Consider the following 18682-nt stretch of genomic DNA (forward strand, 5'->3'; position numbering starts at 1 on the left):
GTGCAGACATTCATAGGAAAAAACGAAATCAGGAAAGAAAGAATTTATGGCAACTCAAAGGGAAGCTCATTACTTTTCGAAGCGAGATCAGAATGCCTTAGAACAAGCACCTATAAAGCGAGATATAAGAAGGAAGAAGCATGTGCTTGCTGCGGTAAAGCTAGGGAAACAATGGAGCATGTTTTATTAGAATGTGAAGACGTCTACCCAGCGGTCGATTTAGGCACCACTGGCCTCCTTGAAGCCCTTGGGTTCAGCGAGAGCAGGGGAAAAGTAAATATGTCCGCAATAGAGATTAATAAGAGGCGATTGGAAGATTGGTGGAAGTAGGGAAACGACAGAAAATGGAGACGTACAAAAGCAAAGTTCGCAATAGGTGGTCAGAAAATTTGGTTGGGAAAGTTCATATTGGTTTCTTCTTCTTTTTTTTTTTTTTTAACCTAGGTCAGGCATTAGGCAGTAGACAAGAGCTTGGTGGCGCAACCCACCGCCGCCCTGTTCCAAAGGGGACGCTCATAACATCCATCCATCCATCCATCCTACCATCCAAAGCATCCCGAGAGCACAGGCAGGCAAAGAAGGCGCAGTTGCCGCAGGATGAAGTAGCCAGTAAATGGGAAATATACCAGGAGAAAAAGTCTATGGCTCAAATACTGGTGCAAGCAAAAATAAAAAGTTGAAAGTGAGCGTTGGTTGTCAGAAATACATGAGAAAAAGAAGGCCGCACCTAGAATATTTTGGAACCACATAAAATTATTAGGCAGGAAGTCAACAACAATACAACAACATATCCTAGACAAAGATGGAAACAGACTGGAAGGAGAAACGGCAATAAATTACATCCGAAAAATAACAGCCGAATCTTTCCAATGCAATGACGAGGTTGTACTTGAAGAAAAAAAAAGAGGATGAATGAGACTCAGGTGGACAAGGAGCTGGTGCTGAAAAATTTCAACTGGAAGAAAGCCGAAGAGAAAATCCCTAAGTGCACAGCCACAGGGTTGGACGAGGTTCCCGTTAGGCTGATTAATGAACTAGGACCAAAAAGTAAGGAAGCTCTGGTGAAAGCAGTAAGAAAAACTTTTAAAAGATAGACCACACAGTTGGCGACAAAGTAAAATGAATTTAATTTATAAAGGTAAGGGGGGGAAAGATAGAATTCACTCGTATAGACCGTTGACCATTACATCGGAAATATACAGGCTAGCAATGCAGGCAATCAAATTAAAGTTGCAAGCATGGGCAGAGAATAAAGGCATGTTGAGAGAACTTCAGAATGGCTTCAGAATAGGTAGGCGTTTAGATGATAACTTATTTGTTCTTACTCAGTGTATTGAAACATCAAAAGCAGAAAGCAGACGGTTATATGTGGCCTTTTTAGACATTACGGGAGCCTATGACAACGTAGACCGCAACATTTTGTGGAATATTCTGGAAGGGGAAGGTTTAGGTGACGATTGTCTACAGCTTTTGAGAGAGATTTACCTAGAAAATACTGTTTGCGTTGAATGGGAAGGGATGAGGAGCGAAGAGAAAGTTGATATCAACAAAGGACTGAGGCAGGGGTGCCCTTTATCCCCACTGATGTTTATGATGTACATGGTGAGGATAGAGAGGGCGCTACAAGGAAGTAATATCGAGTTTAATCTCTCGTACAACCAGGCGGGTACAGTAGTAGAGAAGCAGCTTCCAGGTTTATTTTATGCGGACGACAATGTGTTGCTAGCTAACAAGCAAAGTGATTTGCAACGTTTGGCTAATATCTGTGGACAGGAAGGCAACAATTTAGGTTTGAAATTTAGCTTAGAAAATCAGGTGTTATGGTATTCAATGAAAATGGTGAACAGACAGTGGATATACAAGGCCAGAAAATACCTCGGGTAACAGAATACAAATACCATGGTATATGGATAAACGACGGCAATAGATATATGGAAACACAGGAAAAAATAACAGTGAAGGGGAGGAGAAATGGGGAGGCAGCCATAATGAAGCACAGAGCGCTATGGGGATACAATATGTATGAGGTGCTCCGAGGTATGTGGAAAGGTGTAATTGCTCCAGGACTTACTTTTGGAAATTCGGTTGTTTTGCTTTAAATGAGGGGTACAATCAGGACTCGACGGGAACCAAAGGTCAGTGGGTCGCCTCGCATTGGGCGCTCACAGGAAGACTACAAATGAAGCTGTGCAGGGTGATATGGGCTGGACTAGTTTTGAAGTGACGGAAGCTCACAGTGAAATTGAGTGTGAAGAACGACTGAGGAATATGGAATAAAGTAAATGGGCTGGTAGAGTGTTGAGGTATTTGTACAGGAAAAACATTGATTCACAGTGGAGGAAAAGAACTAGGAAGCTTACCAGCAAGTATGCGGCCTATAGGGTGGGCAACACAGCAACAAAGAACGGCAAGCGGAAAGTCGGAGAGGCTGAAATAATCTCATGGGTGGCGGCAATGGAAAAGAAACCTGCCATGAGCAACTATTTAAGAGGAAAAAACGAAATCGGGAACGAAACAATTTATGATAACTCAAAGGGAAGCTCATTACTTTTCAAAGCAAAATAGGGATGCCTTAGAACACGCACCTATAAAGCGAGATATAAGAAGGAAGAAGAAGCATGTGCTTGCTGCGGTAAAGCTAGGGAAACTATGGAGCATGTGTTTTATTAGAATGTGAAGATGTCTGCCCAGCGGTCGATTTAGGCACCACTGGCCTCCTTGAAGCCCTTGGGTTCAGCGAGAGCAGTGGAAAAGTAAACATGTCTGCAATAGGGATTAGATTAGTAAAAGGCGATTGGAGGATTGGTGGAAGTAGGGAAACGACAAAAAGCGGAGACGTACAAAAGCAAAGTTCGCAATAGGGGACCAGAGAATTTGGTTGTGGGAGTTCGTAGCATTCTTTTTTTCTTGTTTAACCTAGGTAGGGCATTAGGCAGAATAATATGAAGAGTTAGGTGGCTCAACCCACCGCCCCGTTCCAAAGGGGACGCTCATAACATCCATCCATCCATTTCTTTCGTTAGGCTTCGACTCATTCGAAACGAGAAGCAATCTCCAAAACACCACATGGTTATCCATAATAATCTGTCGTCGAAGCGGCCTGAGACTAAGCGAAAGCCGTTTACACAGTCATTTGCTACGAACGAAGTGCATTTTACAAAAGCAACGCCAAATTCAATTCGAAGCGGGCAGCCGGGACCGCCGCTATGTTTCACGCAAACTCCGCAAATCTGAGAAATAGCGTGCATTTGCTATACACTATGGGTCGTTTAGCGTTCTGCACATGCACAGTTACGACCCGTTATTTTAGTGTATGCAATGGTATAGCATACGCTAAACTAAAACTGTATAATAATAGACTGGCCTCGTTGCCCGGGATAGTCAGGCAAACGAGGTCACTCACGGGTTGCGACAGGTACTCCAGTACGGCAGGTTAGGGGTCCAGCAAGTTGGTTCTTTTTTCTATGGTCCGGCGTCAGAGAGCGAGGGTCTCCCCCGGTGGCTGTTTTATGACTTTTTACCTTTGCGAGGAGAATGTCCTTCTCGCCCGTCAGATACCTTCTCACAAGTCGGAGAGGAAGGGTGCGCACGTCGTGAGAGCGGGGGAGAACCGGGAGAGGGCGTAGTGCACCGCTCCCGTGTCTACGCTACAGTGGCTAGAATAGGGGAAGTGTGATTATCCCCAACCGGCCACTATGGGAGTCGCTGACGCTGCCTAGCGATGCCACCGCCAGATGGCGCTCGATCCTGTTCACAAATTGGATAAATTCAATGGAAAAGAAGCATAGTGTGGAACTATATCGATACTGGAAACAGCAGATCAGGAAGGAAGCGTTTTATGATAACTCAAGAGGCAGTGCCCTACTTTTTGAAGCTAGATCAGAATGTCTTAGAACGCGGAGCAATAAAAAGAAATTTAACGAAGAAGAACACACATGTACTGTGTGTGGTAAATATGTAGAAACAATGGAACACCTCATACTAAAATGCATAGAGTTAGTAGAACAACTATGCTCAAATGTGATGGTATCAAGCCCGATGTCGATGCGGCCACAGTCACCCTTCCCGAGGCCCTAGGGTTCAGAGATGATAGTAGTCATGTAAATAAATATGCGATGGAAATTAGCAAAAGGCGATTGGAGGATTGGTGGCTCAAAAGCAGCGAGGTGACATAAGGTTAAAAGGGTAGGAAGACTTATTTAAAAAAAATCGAGAAATTTAATAACACACAACACAGATAAAAATAAAAATTAAAGGCAAAATAAAAATCTCAGCATGGTGGCAACTGCCATCGCCCCGTTTCAAAGGGGACGCTCCTACCTTCCATCCATCCATCCATCCACGTCGAGTTGAGCGCTTTTACAGCGGATGACTGCGAGTTTCCTACACGTGTCGTCGGAGTTTTTTCAGTCTGCTTGCTAAGATTTTCGTCGAAGTTTGTGCGAATGACGCACGATGAGCCGCCGTCAAAGCGACTGTTTTGTGCCCGGATGCACGACTGGTTACAAGTCATGCAAGAACAAGTTTTCATTGTTCGGAGTCCCGAAGGAAGACGCCGTGTTTCAGAAGTGGCAAAGGAACATACCGAGAGCAGAGAAGCCGCTTGAACGCAACGCAGCCGTCTGTGAGCTGCATTTCGATCAGCAGTTCATCTCACGACACTTTGAACACTCAATTGACGGCCAAACAGTGCTCTTGGACCGAAGCAGGCCACTTCTTCTGCCAGGCGCCGTACCGACGATATTTCCAAATGTACCAAAGTACCTCTTCAAGACAGTTACGAAGAAAAGAAAGCCTAAAGAGAAGTCAAGCTTGCATTACCCAGTGCCATCAAAAAGGCGTCGTAAGGATGGGCCGCTGCAACCACCTTAGCAGAACGACGTTGATCACCTTGATCTACCTGTGCCTTCCGACGATGAAGACGCACATGACTATAAGAATGTCCGCCTTCCGTCCAGCCGGTGGGGAAAGCACATTCTCAGCGAAGAACCGTTAAAGGTAGCTTGTGTGCTTAGCTGTGCCCAAAAACAAGAGTGTTCTGCATGCACAAAAGCTGGTGCTTTTCACAGTCGTCGACACTGTGGTGAAATGCGAAGTGTTTGTGCGAGGGGTTCTGATCGCCCTGAAAACCTCAGTGGATCCAGCTTCTTTGCTGAAGGATGTTGACGACATCTGTGTTTGCACAGGGGCCGGACTTTTGGAAGAGTTCCCGTTTGCGTCTTCGAATGCGAATTTAACAGTGTGGAATGACACCATCTACAACAAGTGTTGCAAGGGAGTTTCAGGAACCGAAGAGAAATGCTGTATGAAGTGTAAGCATCTCAGATTGCTTCTGATTAACCAAAGGTGCAGGAAAAAGAAACAAAAAGTAAGACCGAACTCTGCCATGAAAATGAAGGCAAAAGCAGAAACAGTGTGTCGCCTCAGGACTTAGACCAAACTTTACACCAAGTGATTTCCAAGCTGCAGCAGGAAAATGAGGAGATTGAAGAATCTGCCATCCTGAAGAGAATTGACATGCTCCCGCCCAAACAGAAGGCTGCTATCATGCAATGCTTTGAAGCTGGGAGACGGAAGTCCCCAAAAGGCATGCGTTACAGTCCAGAGTGGCTACTCGAGTGCATCATCATGCACATGTAAAGTCCTCGACTTTACGAACATGTCCGCAAATAAAAAATACTTGCTCTGCCCAGCCGAAGCTGCCTCAAGAAACACAAGAGGCAGTATGAGAGCAGCTCCGGGTTCAATGCACATGTGCTTTCAGGCATCATGAACAAGACGAAAAAATTGAGTGACTTTGAACGCCACGGAGGGTTGCTAATCGACAAAATGAAACTTTCCGAGAACTTGGGTGTTGCGGGAGGTGGAAAGATTGATGGTTTTGTATACCTTGGTCCGTTTACACGCGAATCTGACAAAGCACTCTTGCAACCATGGATTAGTGGTAATGTTTCAGCCGCTGTCAGGTTCGTGGCACCAGATTCTCGGTGTGTTTGCCTCTAAGGGCAATGTCAAGGCACCACTACTCTTCAAGATAGTCTTGGAAGCGGTGATGCTAACTGAGAATGCTGGGCTGGGAGTGGACTATGTGACATGCGACGGAGCATCATGGAATCGGGCAATGTGGCATCAGTTCGGAATATCGGGTAAAGGAACAGCTATCAAGCCATCAGCATCCCACCCCACTGATGATGACCGACAACTGTTTTTCCTGTCAGACTTTCCACACTTAGTGAAGTGTGCGAGAAACGGCTTTGTAAAAGCCGGTTACAAGACACCAGCAGGGCACGTGGACATGAAGCCAGTAAAGATAGCTTATGAACTGGACAAATGTGCCACAACGCTCAAAGTTATGCCAAAGATAAGCGAAGTCCGCCTGAACCCTAATAATATTGAAAAAATTAAAGTCAATTATGCCTTTTATCTTTTCATCTCTGAAGTTCTACGTGGCCTCTTCTTCTAAGAGCCAAATCGACAAAGCCTTGGCACACCGGAAGCAGACAGAACATTTCATTGGATTTATGCAGAAGTTAATTGCCATCACGACATCGAGACTTCCATCCAGTGCCCTCAGACCGAATTCACCAGAAGAACAGGTGCTGATTGATTCCCTACTTTACATCAACGAATGGGAAGCCAAAACAGGCCCCTCAAAAGCAGCTTTTTTGTCTTCAAGCACAGCTGAAGGTTTAAGAGCGACCCTGCAAGGAACGTTGGAGCTTTTAAGATACTTAACGGAGCAAGTAGGTTACAAATATTTGCTAACTTCCCGCCTGAGCCAGGATCCCATATAGAGAAGTTGTTTGGCATAATTCGCCAGTTTTTGGGATGTTATGATCATCCAAGCTCAGCACAGTTCCTTACTGCTAACTCTCTCAGCTTCAATAATTTAGCAAAAGCTCTAGACACAGGCAACTGCTCAGGTGGCGCAATCGTGTCATTTGTGGGACCAGCTGAGGCAGCCAACCAAGTGGACAACTTGATTGGTGCAGGAAGAATTGACGAAGCCTCCAGCATGCTTGAAACATTATCCTTGTGCACTGATTATCCTTATCCGGAGAAGCATAGCAATGCAAGGCTGGTATTTTATTTGGCTGGCTATGTGGCACGACGGAAAATACTAACAAAATGTTAGGACTGCTTTAAGCAGCTGCTGACATCAGTTGAGAATTCAGATGAAGCTCCCTCATCTTTCACCCAGTTTTGTGATAAAGGAGGGCTTCTGTATCCCTCAAGTCAACTTTTTTCGTTCGTGGAAGCTTTGGAGGATAGCTTCACAATGTGGTTCAGTTGGAAGAAGGTCCAAAAAGATAGCGTCACCGATATTTTGCATTGTATGCAATACGTGCCTTCTATCGGTTGTGATGCCCACAAGGAAGCACCTTCAAGCAATACAGTGAAGTTTTTTATCTTGACACGATTTCACTTCTACATCAAGTCTTTGAACAAAGAGAGAATATCAACGAGAGAAAAAAAGAAACATTTGAAGATGTGCCGCACTACATAACCAACATAACAATGCGGATGCTCACTTCGCCTAATCTTAACTTGCTGAATAAAATTGATAAAAATTAAGAAGCTTGTGTGGATCTCAGTTATTCTTTATTTTTGTCGACTGTGCTATGGTGCCTGTTTGTTAGGAATTAGTAGTCAACACTAGCATGCCAGTAATTTTGAATCTCCAGTAATGCAGGTCATCTCACAAGGTGAACCGATTAGCTAAATCAGACCTCACTGGTTAATGAGGAGCAAGATGGGCAGGAGGGCAGGAAGGCAGTTACAATAAGGTCATTTTCGCAGTATTATTTAGGAGCTAATGCCGTGGTCGTGATAAATTACAGTTTCGGATATAGGTCAAACAAGGCGCCGTTCAACAGATCAGCGTCGCTTGTCAACTGAATAAACTTGGATCTCGGCACTAATTCGCTCTGTGTTTAGTCTGGTAAACACGACAAACTGCGATCGCGTGGCCTCCGCTGGAGAATCAACGGCACCGGACGCATGCACGGAATGGGCAGCTGTAGATGCATTTTGTACCGGCTTTTGCAACAGCGCAAAGCAAAGTGCGGAGGCCACGCGATCGTAGTTTCCTCAGATATGGCTTCGTTATGACTGCAGCTAATCTAAAAAAGGTGTGTAGGACACCAAGCTGCCTCAGTGCAGCGGCTGGAATGCCACAGTGACTACAGCAGACCGCTACTGCCACCGCCTCCGAGCGACATGTAAGCAAATGCGAGCGCCACCTGAGCGGAACATCCGAGAAGCCCATGCGAGAGGTGGCGCCTTGCGCACACTTCCCCTATTCTAGCCACTATACCTACGCTGGCTCTCGATGCGGGGAAAGATGGGCACGTGTACTCCCCACTATTTGCACATTTGAGCAACATGGCCCTTTTTCATACACTGTTCAGAAATCGGCAACTCATGGGTGAATGCTGTCCTCTGCGTCGATGATACATTCTTTTCATTTCTTCTTTCACTGACGACTTTGCTTTTGCAAAGCTGAACCTGGGCTGGTGCTTCTCATTTCTTCTCTGTTGCACAACTTTCTGTCGACAGTGGATGTCTCCTTTTTCTGAAGGCGCTCCTTTGGCATTGGGTTGCAGCATTTCTTTAGTGTCTTGCGTCACCACTTCCATGGCTACAGCTAGGCTGCACACGTGTTCCAATGTCACTTCGTCCCCTGGCATTGCCAACAGCCTGCACCGTACTCCCTAGGTGTGTAGCCCAGCAATGAGCCAGTCCCGCAGAGGTTCAGTCAAAGAGGTGCCGAATTCGCACATTGCAGCGCCTTTCTTCAATTTGACTATGAAATCTGCGACAGTCTCATCGACTTTTGCTTTCACTGGAGAAAGCAATACCATTCCGTGACCAGGGAGTGCTTAAGAGCGTAATGCTTCTTCAGAACGTCCACAACTTCTGTCAATGACACCTTAGCTAGTGTTTCAGGCAGCCGCAAGCTTCGCAGCATGACATACGCCTTCTCACCTATAGCCGTTAGAAGACCAGGGGTTTCTTGCCTTTGGCTATGTCATTGCCTGCAGCAAATACTTTGAAACGCTGAAGGTACACCTCAAAGTTGCCGCCATCTGGCTGAAACTCCGGTAGCTTCCGAACAGTGGTCGCTATGCTTCCGTTCGGCCTAGTTCTGGTAGGCATCCTAGAAACCCAGCGCGGATTCTGTCCTTGTCACCAGTTGTAGCTTGACACCAGGCAAGGGTCAGAAGATACTTTATTATCAAGGCACATGCTGACAGCCTCAATTGAACAAAAAGAAAACACTCAACGATACTCTGGTTGTGTATATAAGCACATGCTACCTCTCAGTGCATGCACAGCCAGCAGTAGCTTGCGAGCACGCAAATATGCCATGCGAATGACTTATCGCATGACTGATGACATCACAACTCTGTGCACACTGCTTCTTCCCCTCAAAAAATTTAAATGAAATTATGGGGTTTTACATGACAAAATTAGAATATGATGATGAGGCACATCGTAGTGGTGGACTGTGGATTAATTTTGACCATCTGGGGTTCTTTACCGTGCACCTGCTTCTTCCCCTCATGAATTGCATCACTGATGAAATGTTCCAATATTACCTTGTCCAAAAGGTGAAATGTACAAAAAGTACACTTAATCATATAGAGAGTGTATGTAAGAAAGTTGTTCAGCTAGTGTGCCACGTAATTGAGAATACACGCCCTTGTTATGACTAAGTGTGGCTGACCATTGGGCTCATTATTATCAACATGCTTTTGAGAAATGCACTCATCTGACACTCAAATTACTAACAAGCATAGATCTTATTCAAGCTTGCTTTTTTTTTTCAATGTCTACCTTGCCAGACCTTAGGATAAGTAGTTCTCACTCCCTATCTTTACTTTCCCTTTCATTATTTGTGGCCAGGCCGGACATCATCAGATGTCACCAAAAAGCCTTGCTTCAAGGTCACCAAAGTGCACAAGCCCTTCTTCAATGGTTTGCGAACTGCTCATCAGAGACCTGCTTCAATGATTCAGAGGTCACGGCTTGCCACTACTCAGCGTGAGGTTGCTGGTCCAACTCATTGTCTTCAGCCATGTGCCAGTGAAGGCATGATGCAAAAATTGAGGAGCCATTCCATTCTGCGAAGGTGGATGAACAGTGAAGCTGTAGCACATCAAACAGGGTTAGACAAGGGTACATGTATTAATTTTCATCATTTGGTAATGGTAGTGATGACAGCTTTGTGATTACTGTGATATACACCGATTGGTTTGGTTACAGCATTAGTCAGATTCTTGGCAAAAGCTAAATCTATACACGACTGTTGTTGAGTAGTTGAGAGACTTGGATTCATGTGGCACTTCAAACTAAACTCTTCTAGCACAAATTGAGTGAACCATTTCTTGTCTGCTTGTCCATATTGAAGTCTCCAACGATGGTCACAGGGGTAATGTCATCACGACTAGCCCATGCAAAGTGTGTGGTCGTGAACTTCTCGATATCACACTTGGGTGTGCCTGGAGATATATATACACAGTGGATATCACAATTCAGTCTTTCATTTGTACGGTACAGACATCCCCACAGTCGGTGGCATTGTCCTCTTGCGAGTCAGGAGTGTATGGCTGTGCGTACATTTTGTCCTTTGCGTATATAGCAATGCCTCTGCTCATGAGTCCCTATGCTGTTCACAAAGGATTACAGTACACCTATTGACTTGAAACAACGAATCTTGATTTCATTATTATTATTATTATTATTATTATTATTATTATTATTATTACTATTATTATTATTATTATTATTATTATTATTATTATTATTATTATTATTATTATTATTATTGGTGGAGTGCTTGAAGCCTGCTTCCCCTCCACCGTGGGTCGGCCCAGATTTGTACTATCTCCAGGATCGGCCCACGCTCACTTTTTTATTGTTGATGCCCAAACAGGAAAAATACACAGGACCCTAGCCATAGACAGCTTTGCTGTAAAAACACTTGAGTATTTTGATTTCGGTGCACATTAAAGAAACTCAGGTGGTTTGAGTTGATTGACCTTGCACTACAATGTCCCTTGTACCACACTGCAGTTTTGGAGCACTGCCAATTACTTGCTCCGCGAAAGATCACCTCTCACCGTTCACAGCATGCAAGACCAGCATATTTCAGTTCACACGTGGCTGTCCCAAAAGCAAAACTGCACATGCCCAACGAGGCCGAGTCTAACATGCGACATGGCTTCACGTTCGTTTGCGTCACATGGCCCCCCACAAAACTTGCATTAAAAATGCTCTCTCCAAGTTCAGCGCCATCGCTGCATGAGACCATGCGAAATGGCTTTGATTGTTGTACGCTAATATAAATCACCATTGCCTAAAACAGTGGCGCTCCAGTGTGGGCATAATGGAAGTTCCACTCCTTTTGATAGCATATCAAGGGCACATTTGTATTTAAAAGTTGAGGGCAATCATTATCCAAGGCAAAACAACTTCATGAAATCCCCTAAACAGCACAAATCTCAAGGCAGCCCTCACCAATGGTCCCAGTAAGCTGCCATTATTACATGGCCAGTGATATAAGGTGATGGAAGCCCCTCAATAAAAAATAATTTTTAAAATCTGCAACTACCATGAAAAAATAGTGCATTACACTCAGCCAGAAAATGCAAATAATGTCGCAAAGTGAGCCCTAAATAATGTTATGATAAAGGGATGTCTTGCAACGTTCAAAACAATCAACATAGTGCTAATCCTTGAACAATTTATTCCAACATAACAGCACTCCATTCAGCTGATTTTGATACCCTTGATGCTGCACAATGCTGAAGCCAATATCTACAGCACAAACCAATTCATTCAATGTAAGTCACATGATCGGTCTGCACATCTACACCATGTCCATTACAAATTTTGTTGTTGCCAAGACATCTGAAAAGCGAAGAAAAAAAATACCAGGAAATATGTTACTTATTCAAATTCTGGCACTCTCATTTACAAGTAAAGATAAAATGAGGCAGTATCATTTAGGGTAAAAAAAAATTTTCAAGTTTGTTGTAGCTATCATTGTTGACAAATACTACTGCTAATCATATGGTGACAGGATCATCAAACATACCACACATTTAGCTATAAACTGTATTCTGCACTGTTTCAGTCTACATTTCCAGGAATCAAACATGGAAAGCGATGTCACAGTGGGATGAACAGTACAAGTCAAAAAGCAGTGAGAAGAGTAAGCATTTGGGCTGGTTGGTTCATGATTATGAGCAGTAAACAGCGCTAAACAACAGGATGAAGAGAGGGACACCGACTACAGCGCTGACTAACAACATGCTGAATGCATGCTAAATTTCTGAGTCTTGTGTGCTTTGAGATAGCGGTAGAAGAGTATACATATGCTGACTGAAAGAATAAAGGCACTTGGATGTTAGTGCTGTGGTCTGTGTCCCTCTCTTCGTCCTGTTGTTTAGCGCTATTTACTCTTCGCAAAGCAGTGACAGCTGCATTGTCACTCATGTGGTTTCTGAAGACTGTGACGTCTCACTACACATTCAGCTCTGACCTTTCCATGACTGATGCATATTTCACCTATAGGTACGTTCGATTTACCTGCACTACCTGAACCACTTCACGAGATGCTGCACCCTGCCATTCGTTTCAGCGGTGCAGCAATGGCACCCGCTGAACCAGAATGTTCGTTTCAAAAGGTACAGGGCTGGTTCATGGTTTTGCTGCACCCACTCCACTGTCGGTGCCGACTTGGTGCAGGCATACAGGTGTGAAGCAGCGGCGCAGCAGACGACACAGCACACAGCTGCAAGTGCCACTAAAACCCCGCTTACGCTTGTCTGATGTGCCTACGCAAGTGTGGTGTGAACTTACGCCCCAGAAACTGATCATACCTGCAGTTCAGGACCTCTCAAACTTACACACTCCGTGCACATTAGTCTGACATAACATAACGCCAGCACCATGTCTGCAGCTTTGCATTCATTTTGAGTGTCTTGTTGGGCCTGCACCTCAGAAATCGAGCTGCACAATTTCTTAACTTCTCATGAACCATCGTGGACTCGTTCACAGTGGTGCAGGCGAATCAAACAGACCTTATAATGGAACGTTCTGCATTCATCATGCCATTTTCACAGCTACCTTTGTCATTAGACTGCTGTCAATAGTACTACATGCAGCAGAGAAACCAAAACCACATCACTGAAAAGTCTATCATCAAATTAAAGATTCTGCATCTGATCCAGGACAAGTTGTTGCAAATGCAGTATTTTAAGAAAGTGAATTCAACCCCCTGTATTACGTTTATATAGCACTTGTATGGATTTATGAAAAATAAAAGGCCCGCAGCAATGCCCACACGCATGTACCAAAAGCTGACATGTATATATTAGTGAAGCAGGCTTTATTAATTAGCCCAATACTCAATAGTCTGCCATAAAAAAATTAAACACAAGTACACTTTTAGTGAAACAGCATAACATCCTTATGTGTTTCATTCCATTCTATGTTCAATGCAATTAAAGTAAAGCTACTTGGTAAAGTATGAGGCATGCAGGCTAAAATTGAAACAGCATTGCTTTGTTTGCCAATGCAGAAACATTGCCCCCCCCCCCCACCTCCTCCTCACAAAACACCTCTCTCTCCAATGTTTTCTTGGGTTGTCTGAATGCTGTTCTGCCTAATGCCACCTTTAGCTACCTACTTTGCAGCATCTGAAACCAGCCCCTAGTGATAAGATTGCAACAAATTGAGTAAGGACAATATATCACTTTGCAGAAGCAGCAAAGTGCGACATTTTCGTCGTTTAGCTATCTGTCAACGCAACTCAATTCCTTCACATATTAAAACACAGCCACGTCACACATGCCAATTATATATTGAGATAGTTATAAATGCTGCACTTCACAAGAAGTGAGGGATGCCCGAAGAGAAAGCTAATGCAATAAAATTATGAAAATGCTGTGGCTTAAGATTGCAGCCAAAAACAAAGTTTCTTGTGACTGGTCACTTCAATAACTGGCAGTACAGCAGGGAATATATTCTCAAACGATCCCTTTAGGGGATTCTGCCCTCAGCGTAACTGATAGGCCAGCGACCAAGATGGCCATCACTGCAGTGAGGCATCACATTTGATGTTACATTGCAGAAGCATAAAGTGTCCCCGAAAGTTATTGAGAATACAGCACCAGACATTGAATTAAATGCTGCACAATTCCGCAGCTATGTTAATATGTATTCGAACAGAATAACAAACCAAACATGATGAAACATTTGAAATTTATTACTTTACTCTAGCAATCATGCTAATCACCTGGTATGCCACAGCTAGTGCAAATATCACACATCAAAACGGAAGCATAATCTCATTTTCTTTTCTCCTCAGCACATGTACCAAAACACTTTACCACACGGCCCTCACCCTCTGAACAGCAACAGATAAAAACGCCCCAAAAAAATTAAGGAAGATCATAGCACTTGCACATCTGGTGTACACAGTTTCTTTCCTAATCATCTCCTGTCTTACCTCGGGCACACAATGCCTGGAGTTGTCTAGTGCCATGCAAAGCAGAAGCATTTTACAGCACAGCTGTATATGCCTACCCTCCCATACATTTTTCAATGTCTGTGCCTCACAACTCCCGCGCCCTTTATGAGGAGGCAAAGCAAACCATTAGGGCATGTGCTCACACCTGGCATAGCAAGAGGAAAGCTAAGAAACGATCCAATACATAGTTTCATACAATAATTACTAGAGAGAACTCTGGCGCTAGTGTTTACGGGAGCTGCAATCGGGGCAGTTGAGCCAGCATGGGAATTAAGGGATTTTCCTAAACTTCGTCCTTCTGGCTTTAAATGTCTCTTCAACTTTGTAAAGTTGTCATTTTCAACAAAGTAATGTGTAATCGATAATTAAATAAACATTATTAAAAATCATCTGCCGGCAAGATTCGAACACAAGGCCTCTGTGTTCCATTACGCCATGGACACATGCACCGACAAGTGGCATAGAACGCCCTTATGAATTTCTTGTGGGCAAACCAGTGTATTGAGACGTTTGGCGCATTTCAATTTGGACACCTCGACAGGTTGAGCCACTATTAGTAGCACCTGTGCATGTCTGCAGAGTATTCTACAGACACGGATGGGAAAAACCCCAAAATAGTAAACTTTTACACTGGGTGGTGTGCTTTGCCTTTCTTACAGCTCAACTGGTAGCCCACATTCACAGTGGAATGGCCTGTGATTGTTCATTATACCACTACCATTTCAAATTGTATACCAACACTACACTATAAAATTGCTGTGCACTGGTCTGGTAGAGATGCATTGCAGAAGGCCCCACACTTTCACGATAAGCGGAAACACTGTAAGTAGTCTACACTGTATAAACAAACAGAAAACAGTTTCACAATGTTGTATTTATGTGCACTTTTTCAATCTTGGAACAACTCACCATTCATCGATTCGATCAAAGCTGAGTCATCTTTCCACTCTTTTACAAAGGTGCCAGCCTTGAAGTCATCACCGAAATTTGCTTCTTCTAGCAAGAGTTCTCTTGCATGAACACTATGTAAATGCAGTTCAGGAAACAGAAGCATAATACATTCCACAAGACACCACCTTTTGGCAAAACCTACACTTATGATTTGGTGAGAGCTAACACATAAGAAGCAAACAACATTTACAAAAATAAAAAATTTCACTTACTTTCCCCGTAAACATGTATAGTGCTGAGGCAATGAAAATAGTGCACCAGAGTAGAAGCATAAAAATAATATTTTGGTCATTAAATCCTATTAAACAGTATAAGAGTGAAAAGCTGCACTAGTTGTTTTCAATCTAGACTAAACATTGTTCCAGTGAAAAAAAAAAGACAGATGGGCAAAAAGGGTATGTGTCCCGTCATCCCCTCTTCTCTTCATCTGAGTCTTCATTTGCTAGGACAATGTTTGGTGTCTATTAAATAAAGATATAATAGTTCATGTCTCAAGAGCATGCACATGTGTGAAATGTGTGTGCATTAAAAAAGCTTTCCAGGGAAAATGTGGCACAACAATGTGCTTTTTCAGCATTTTCTTGTTATAATCTCTTGAATTAATGTTTTGTAGGACACTGCAGTTCAATGATATGAGTCATTAGTCTTGCTTACGGTGGCCTTAGACAGTTATGTACAAAGTGGTCCAATATAAAGGCGAAATACTAATCAGTACTGAAGCAGCAACTATAAAAATATCTATTGAAATACTGCCATGACAACATTTGCCAAGTAGTCTTCCTGTAGAGTGGCTTGCCACATCGACCTTTCTCAATTTCAACACTAATGGAAGGAAACTTGATCGTCTACAATGCAAGCACAGTGTTCCTTTCTTATAAATTTTTCTTGCACATATGAATAATTTGTGCATGTACCACATGCATTTAACTGAATAATATCTGGCCTCTAATTTAATTGTGGAGTTTACATGCCAATATGACCATTTGATTATGAGGCAAGCTGTAATGGGGGACTCCAGATTAATTTTGACCATCTTGGGTTCATTAATGTGCACCTAAAACTGTACACGAGCGTTTCTGCATTTCACCCCCATCTAAATGCAGCCGCCGTGGACGGAATCGAACCCACAACCTTGAGCTCAGCAGCATAACGTCACTGCTACTAAGCTACCGCAGAAGGCGGCCTCTAATTACTTCAATGGAACCTGGGAAGAATGGGGACTGCTTCTGCAACCGACAATAGTTTTGCTTGTTCCCTTCCTTTTTACAAACAAAAACCAAAGCCGCATAGTGCTAGCTGCAGCATTAATGCTTCATCGTCCACAAAAAACTATGCTGCAGCCTGAAGTTACGTCCACTTTATGTTGCTGTTAATTAAAGTGGCTCCATCATGTCATACAAAGAATTTCAGGTGTTCATTTGACTCAGATATTAGGTACCTAAACAATAGTTCTTCACTTGACCAAGGGTAGGCAAAAATGCATATAATGTGCAAAAATCAAGCCACGCTTTCAAGTCCACAATGTGGCAGTCACCATGAGATAAAATTTCTATCATATAAGGCATCTATGACAACAGTTCAGCAAATCACTCTCTGAAGTCATAAGCAGCGAACGTGTTTGCAGTAGCAACATGAACACACTGCAACTCAATTTACAGCTCTGCTATTAAACAGACAAATGATGTTTCTCAAAAATGTACAGGAAATAAAATGTAAAGAGTGTTGCATTGCAGTTAATGTTTTAATCCAGGCACACACACAAGAAATATTTATACTGTGACTAAGAGGAATCTGCTTATAAATGTGCATACGACATGGTCAGTAGTCAAAGGATACTGGCTACTAAAGTGTTGTTCTGTACATGTTATCCATTCAAGCATATCAGCCACTGACGGACACGTTTCGCTTCTGAAACAAATGTCTTCAATGCTTCGATTTTGCGCAAGACGGTCATAGATTTCAACTGCTTGCTGGCAAGCACTGGTACAAAGATTCTGAGACTTCTTCAATGTTTTTCTGAAAATGAACCAGAACAAGGCAAAAAACAGAAAAAAGAAAACGTCGTCTACGTTGGCAAGGAACGCCAAGCATTCCGGAAAGCTACCTTGCGTTACTGTCACATGCCGTCAGCAGAAGTGAATTTTCATAACTTACAGTATTGATTCCAACTTTTCCTTCTCCTGGAACAGCTCATTCTCTACTCTACGCACGACCCGCACTCGGATATCTGGGCATTTTGACAAGAGCTCGCTGCCCGCAAGTTTCGCTGTCCAACAGTTCACCTGTATTTCCCGCAGTGTGACTATTGCAATCAAATGAGGGCGGGCTTTTTCCATACATTCTTCCCATGCCTCTTTCTGCTCTTTCAGTGCGCAAAATGCGAGTTTAAATGGTTTCCGCAAGTCATACAAGCGTTCGTTTAAGGCGGCTACCTCATCCATCGACAGTAACATAGAACGCAACGTCTTGTTTTCTCACACCTCACACGCGGGCACACAACTCTGTGCAGCCTTGTTAGTCACATTACCATAGAATAAAGAACCAACTATTACGTGCTATTACTACGAGCAAGAAAGCGACAGAAGCGTCAACCGCGCACAAACCACACACGCCGCAACACGGTTACACCACAGAACACCTATACACGCTACAACTTGGCTACACCAGGCCCCGCACACTCTCAAGTTCAACAAATGGCCACAGAGGGCGAAAAATCAATCGAGGCGCGTTTCAGCATAAGCGCGCAAGTGGAGCTACTGTAATTTGGTCGAATAGTTTAATTTGTGCTTTCTCTGCTAGGGGCGCTGAACATGCTGAATTTTTTAATTTACACAAACCATTGACATGAACAATCGAGGTGTCTAAGGATGCTTTTTTTACCTCAGGCAAATAGGCAGTTGATTTTCTTTTAACTTGATTGTTGAAGCTGCTTTTTAGTCATAGCGTCAAGGTTTTTGTGCTCGATTAACCACCGACAGCCGACAGCCTATTGGTATCGATGTGTTTCCTGGCCGTTGGCGTTCGAATACTACGGCGGTAAAACATTTCCGAAAGCATGCTGGTTTCGTCTGCGAGTCATTACATAGACTTGCTGTAAGAAGGTCTACTCTTGGCAAAGAATAGTGCCTCATTTTGTTTAGGCGTTGACTATCATAATGAATGCGGCGGAGGTTGAGGGAGTACGCTTGA

At 43.5% G+C, this 18682-nt stretch overlaps 1 protein-coding gene and 1 pseudogene across 2 annotated transcripts; one reads left to right on the forward strand and one right to left on the reverse strand.

Annotated features, from left to right (window-relative positions):
* Positions 1-9214: 9214 nt before the first annotated feature.
* Positions 9215-18146, reverse strand: LOC126547746 (AFG2-interacting ribosome maturation factor-like). Of its 2 annotated transcripts, none has more exons than XM_055063649.2 (4): positions 17648-18146; positions 17330-17509; positions 15452-15564; positions 9215-10127 (listed from the first exon to the last, which is right to left on the reverse strand). In XM_055063649.2, exons 1-4 carry the CDS (start codon positions 17944-17946, stop codon positions 10039-10041), a joined length of 681 nt encoding a protein of 226 aa, XP_054919624.1. In that variant the 5' UTR covers positions 17947-18146; the 3' UTR covers positions 9215-10038. The 2 variants fall into 2 exon arrangements, with proteins under 2 accessions (XP_054919624.1, XP_050051672.1); XM_050195715.3 differs by lacking the exon at positions 9215-10127 and adding an exon at positions 11736-11916 and having other exon boundaries at positions 17648-18144.
* On the forward strand, positions 10768-10913 carry LOC126548693 (U2 spliceosomal RNA; annotated as a pseudogene).
* Positions 18147-18682: the final 536 nt, after the last annotated feature.

The sequence above is a fragment of the Dermacentor andersoni genome, chromosome 1 (genome assembly GCF_023375885.2).
Source record: "Dermacentor andersoni chromosome 1, qqDerAnde1_hic_scaffold, whole genome shotgun sequence".
NCBI classification, from domain to species: Eukaryota; Metazoa; Arthropoda; class Arachnida; order Ixodida; family Ixodidae; genus Dermacentor; species Dermacentor andersoni.

What these genes read in the sequence shown, in the direction of transcription:
- LOC126547746 (XM_055063649.2), bottom strand. Translation starts at nt 17,946, where the DNA reads ATGTTACTGTCGATGGATGAGGTAGCCGCCTTAAACGAACGCTTGTAT. An exon ending in GAACAACACTTTAGTAGCCA is followed by an intron (nt 15,565 to 17,329) that starts GTATCCTTTGAC and finishes GCATTTACATAG; the next exon opens with TGTTCATGCAAGAGAACTCT. An exon ending in TTTGATCGAATCGATGAATG is followed by an intron (nt 10,128 to 15,451) that starts GTGAGTTGTTCC and finishes CCACCTTCGCAG; the next exon opens with AATGGAATGGCTCCTCAATT.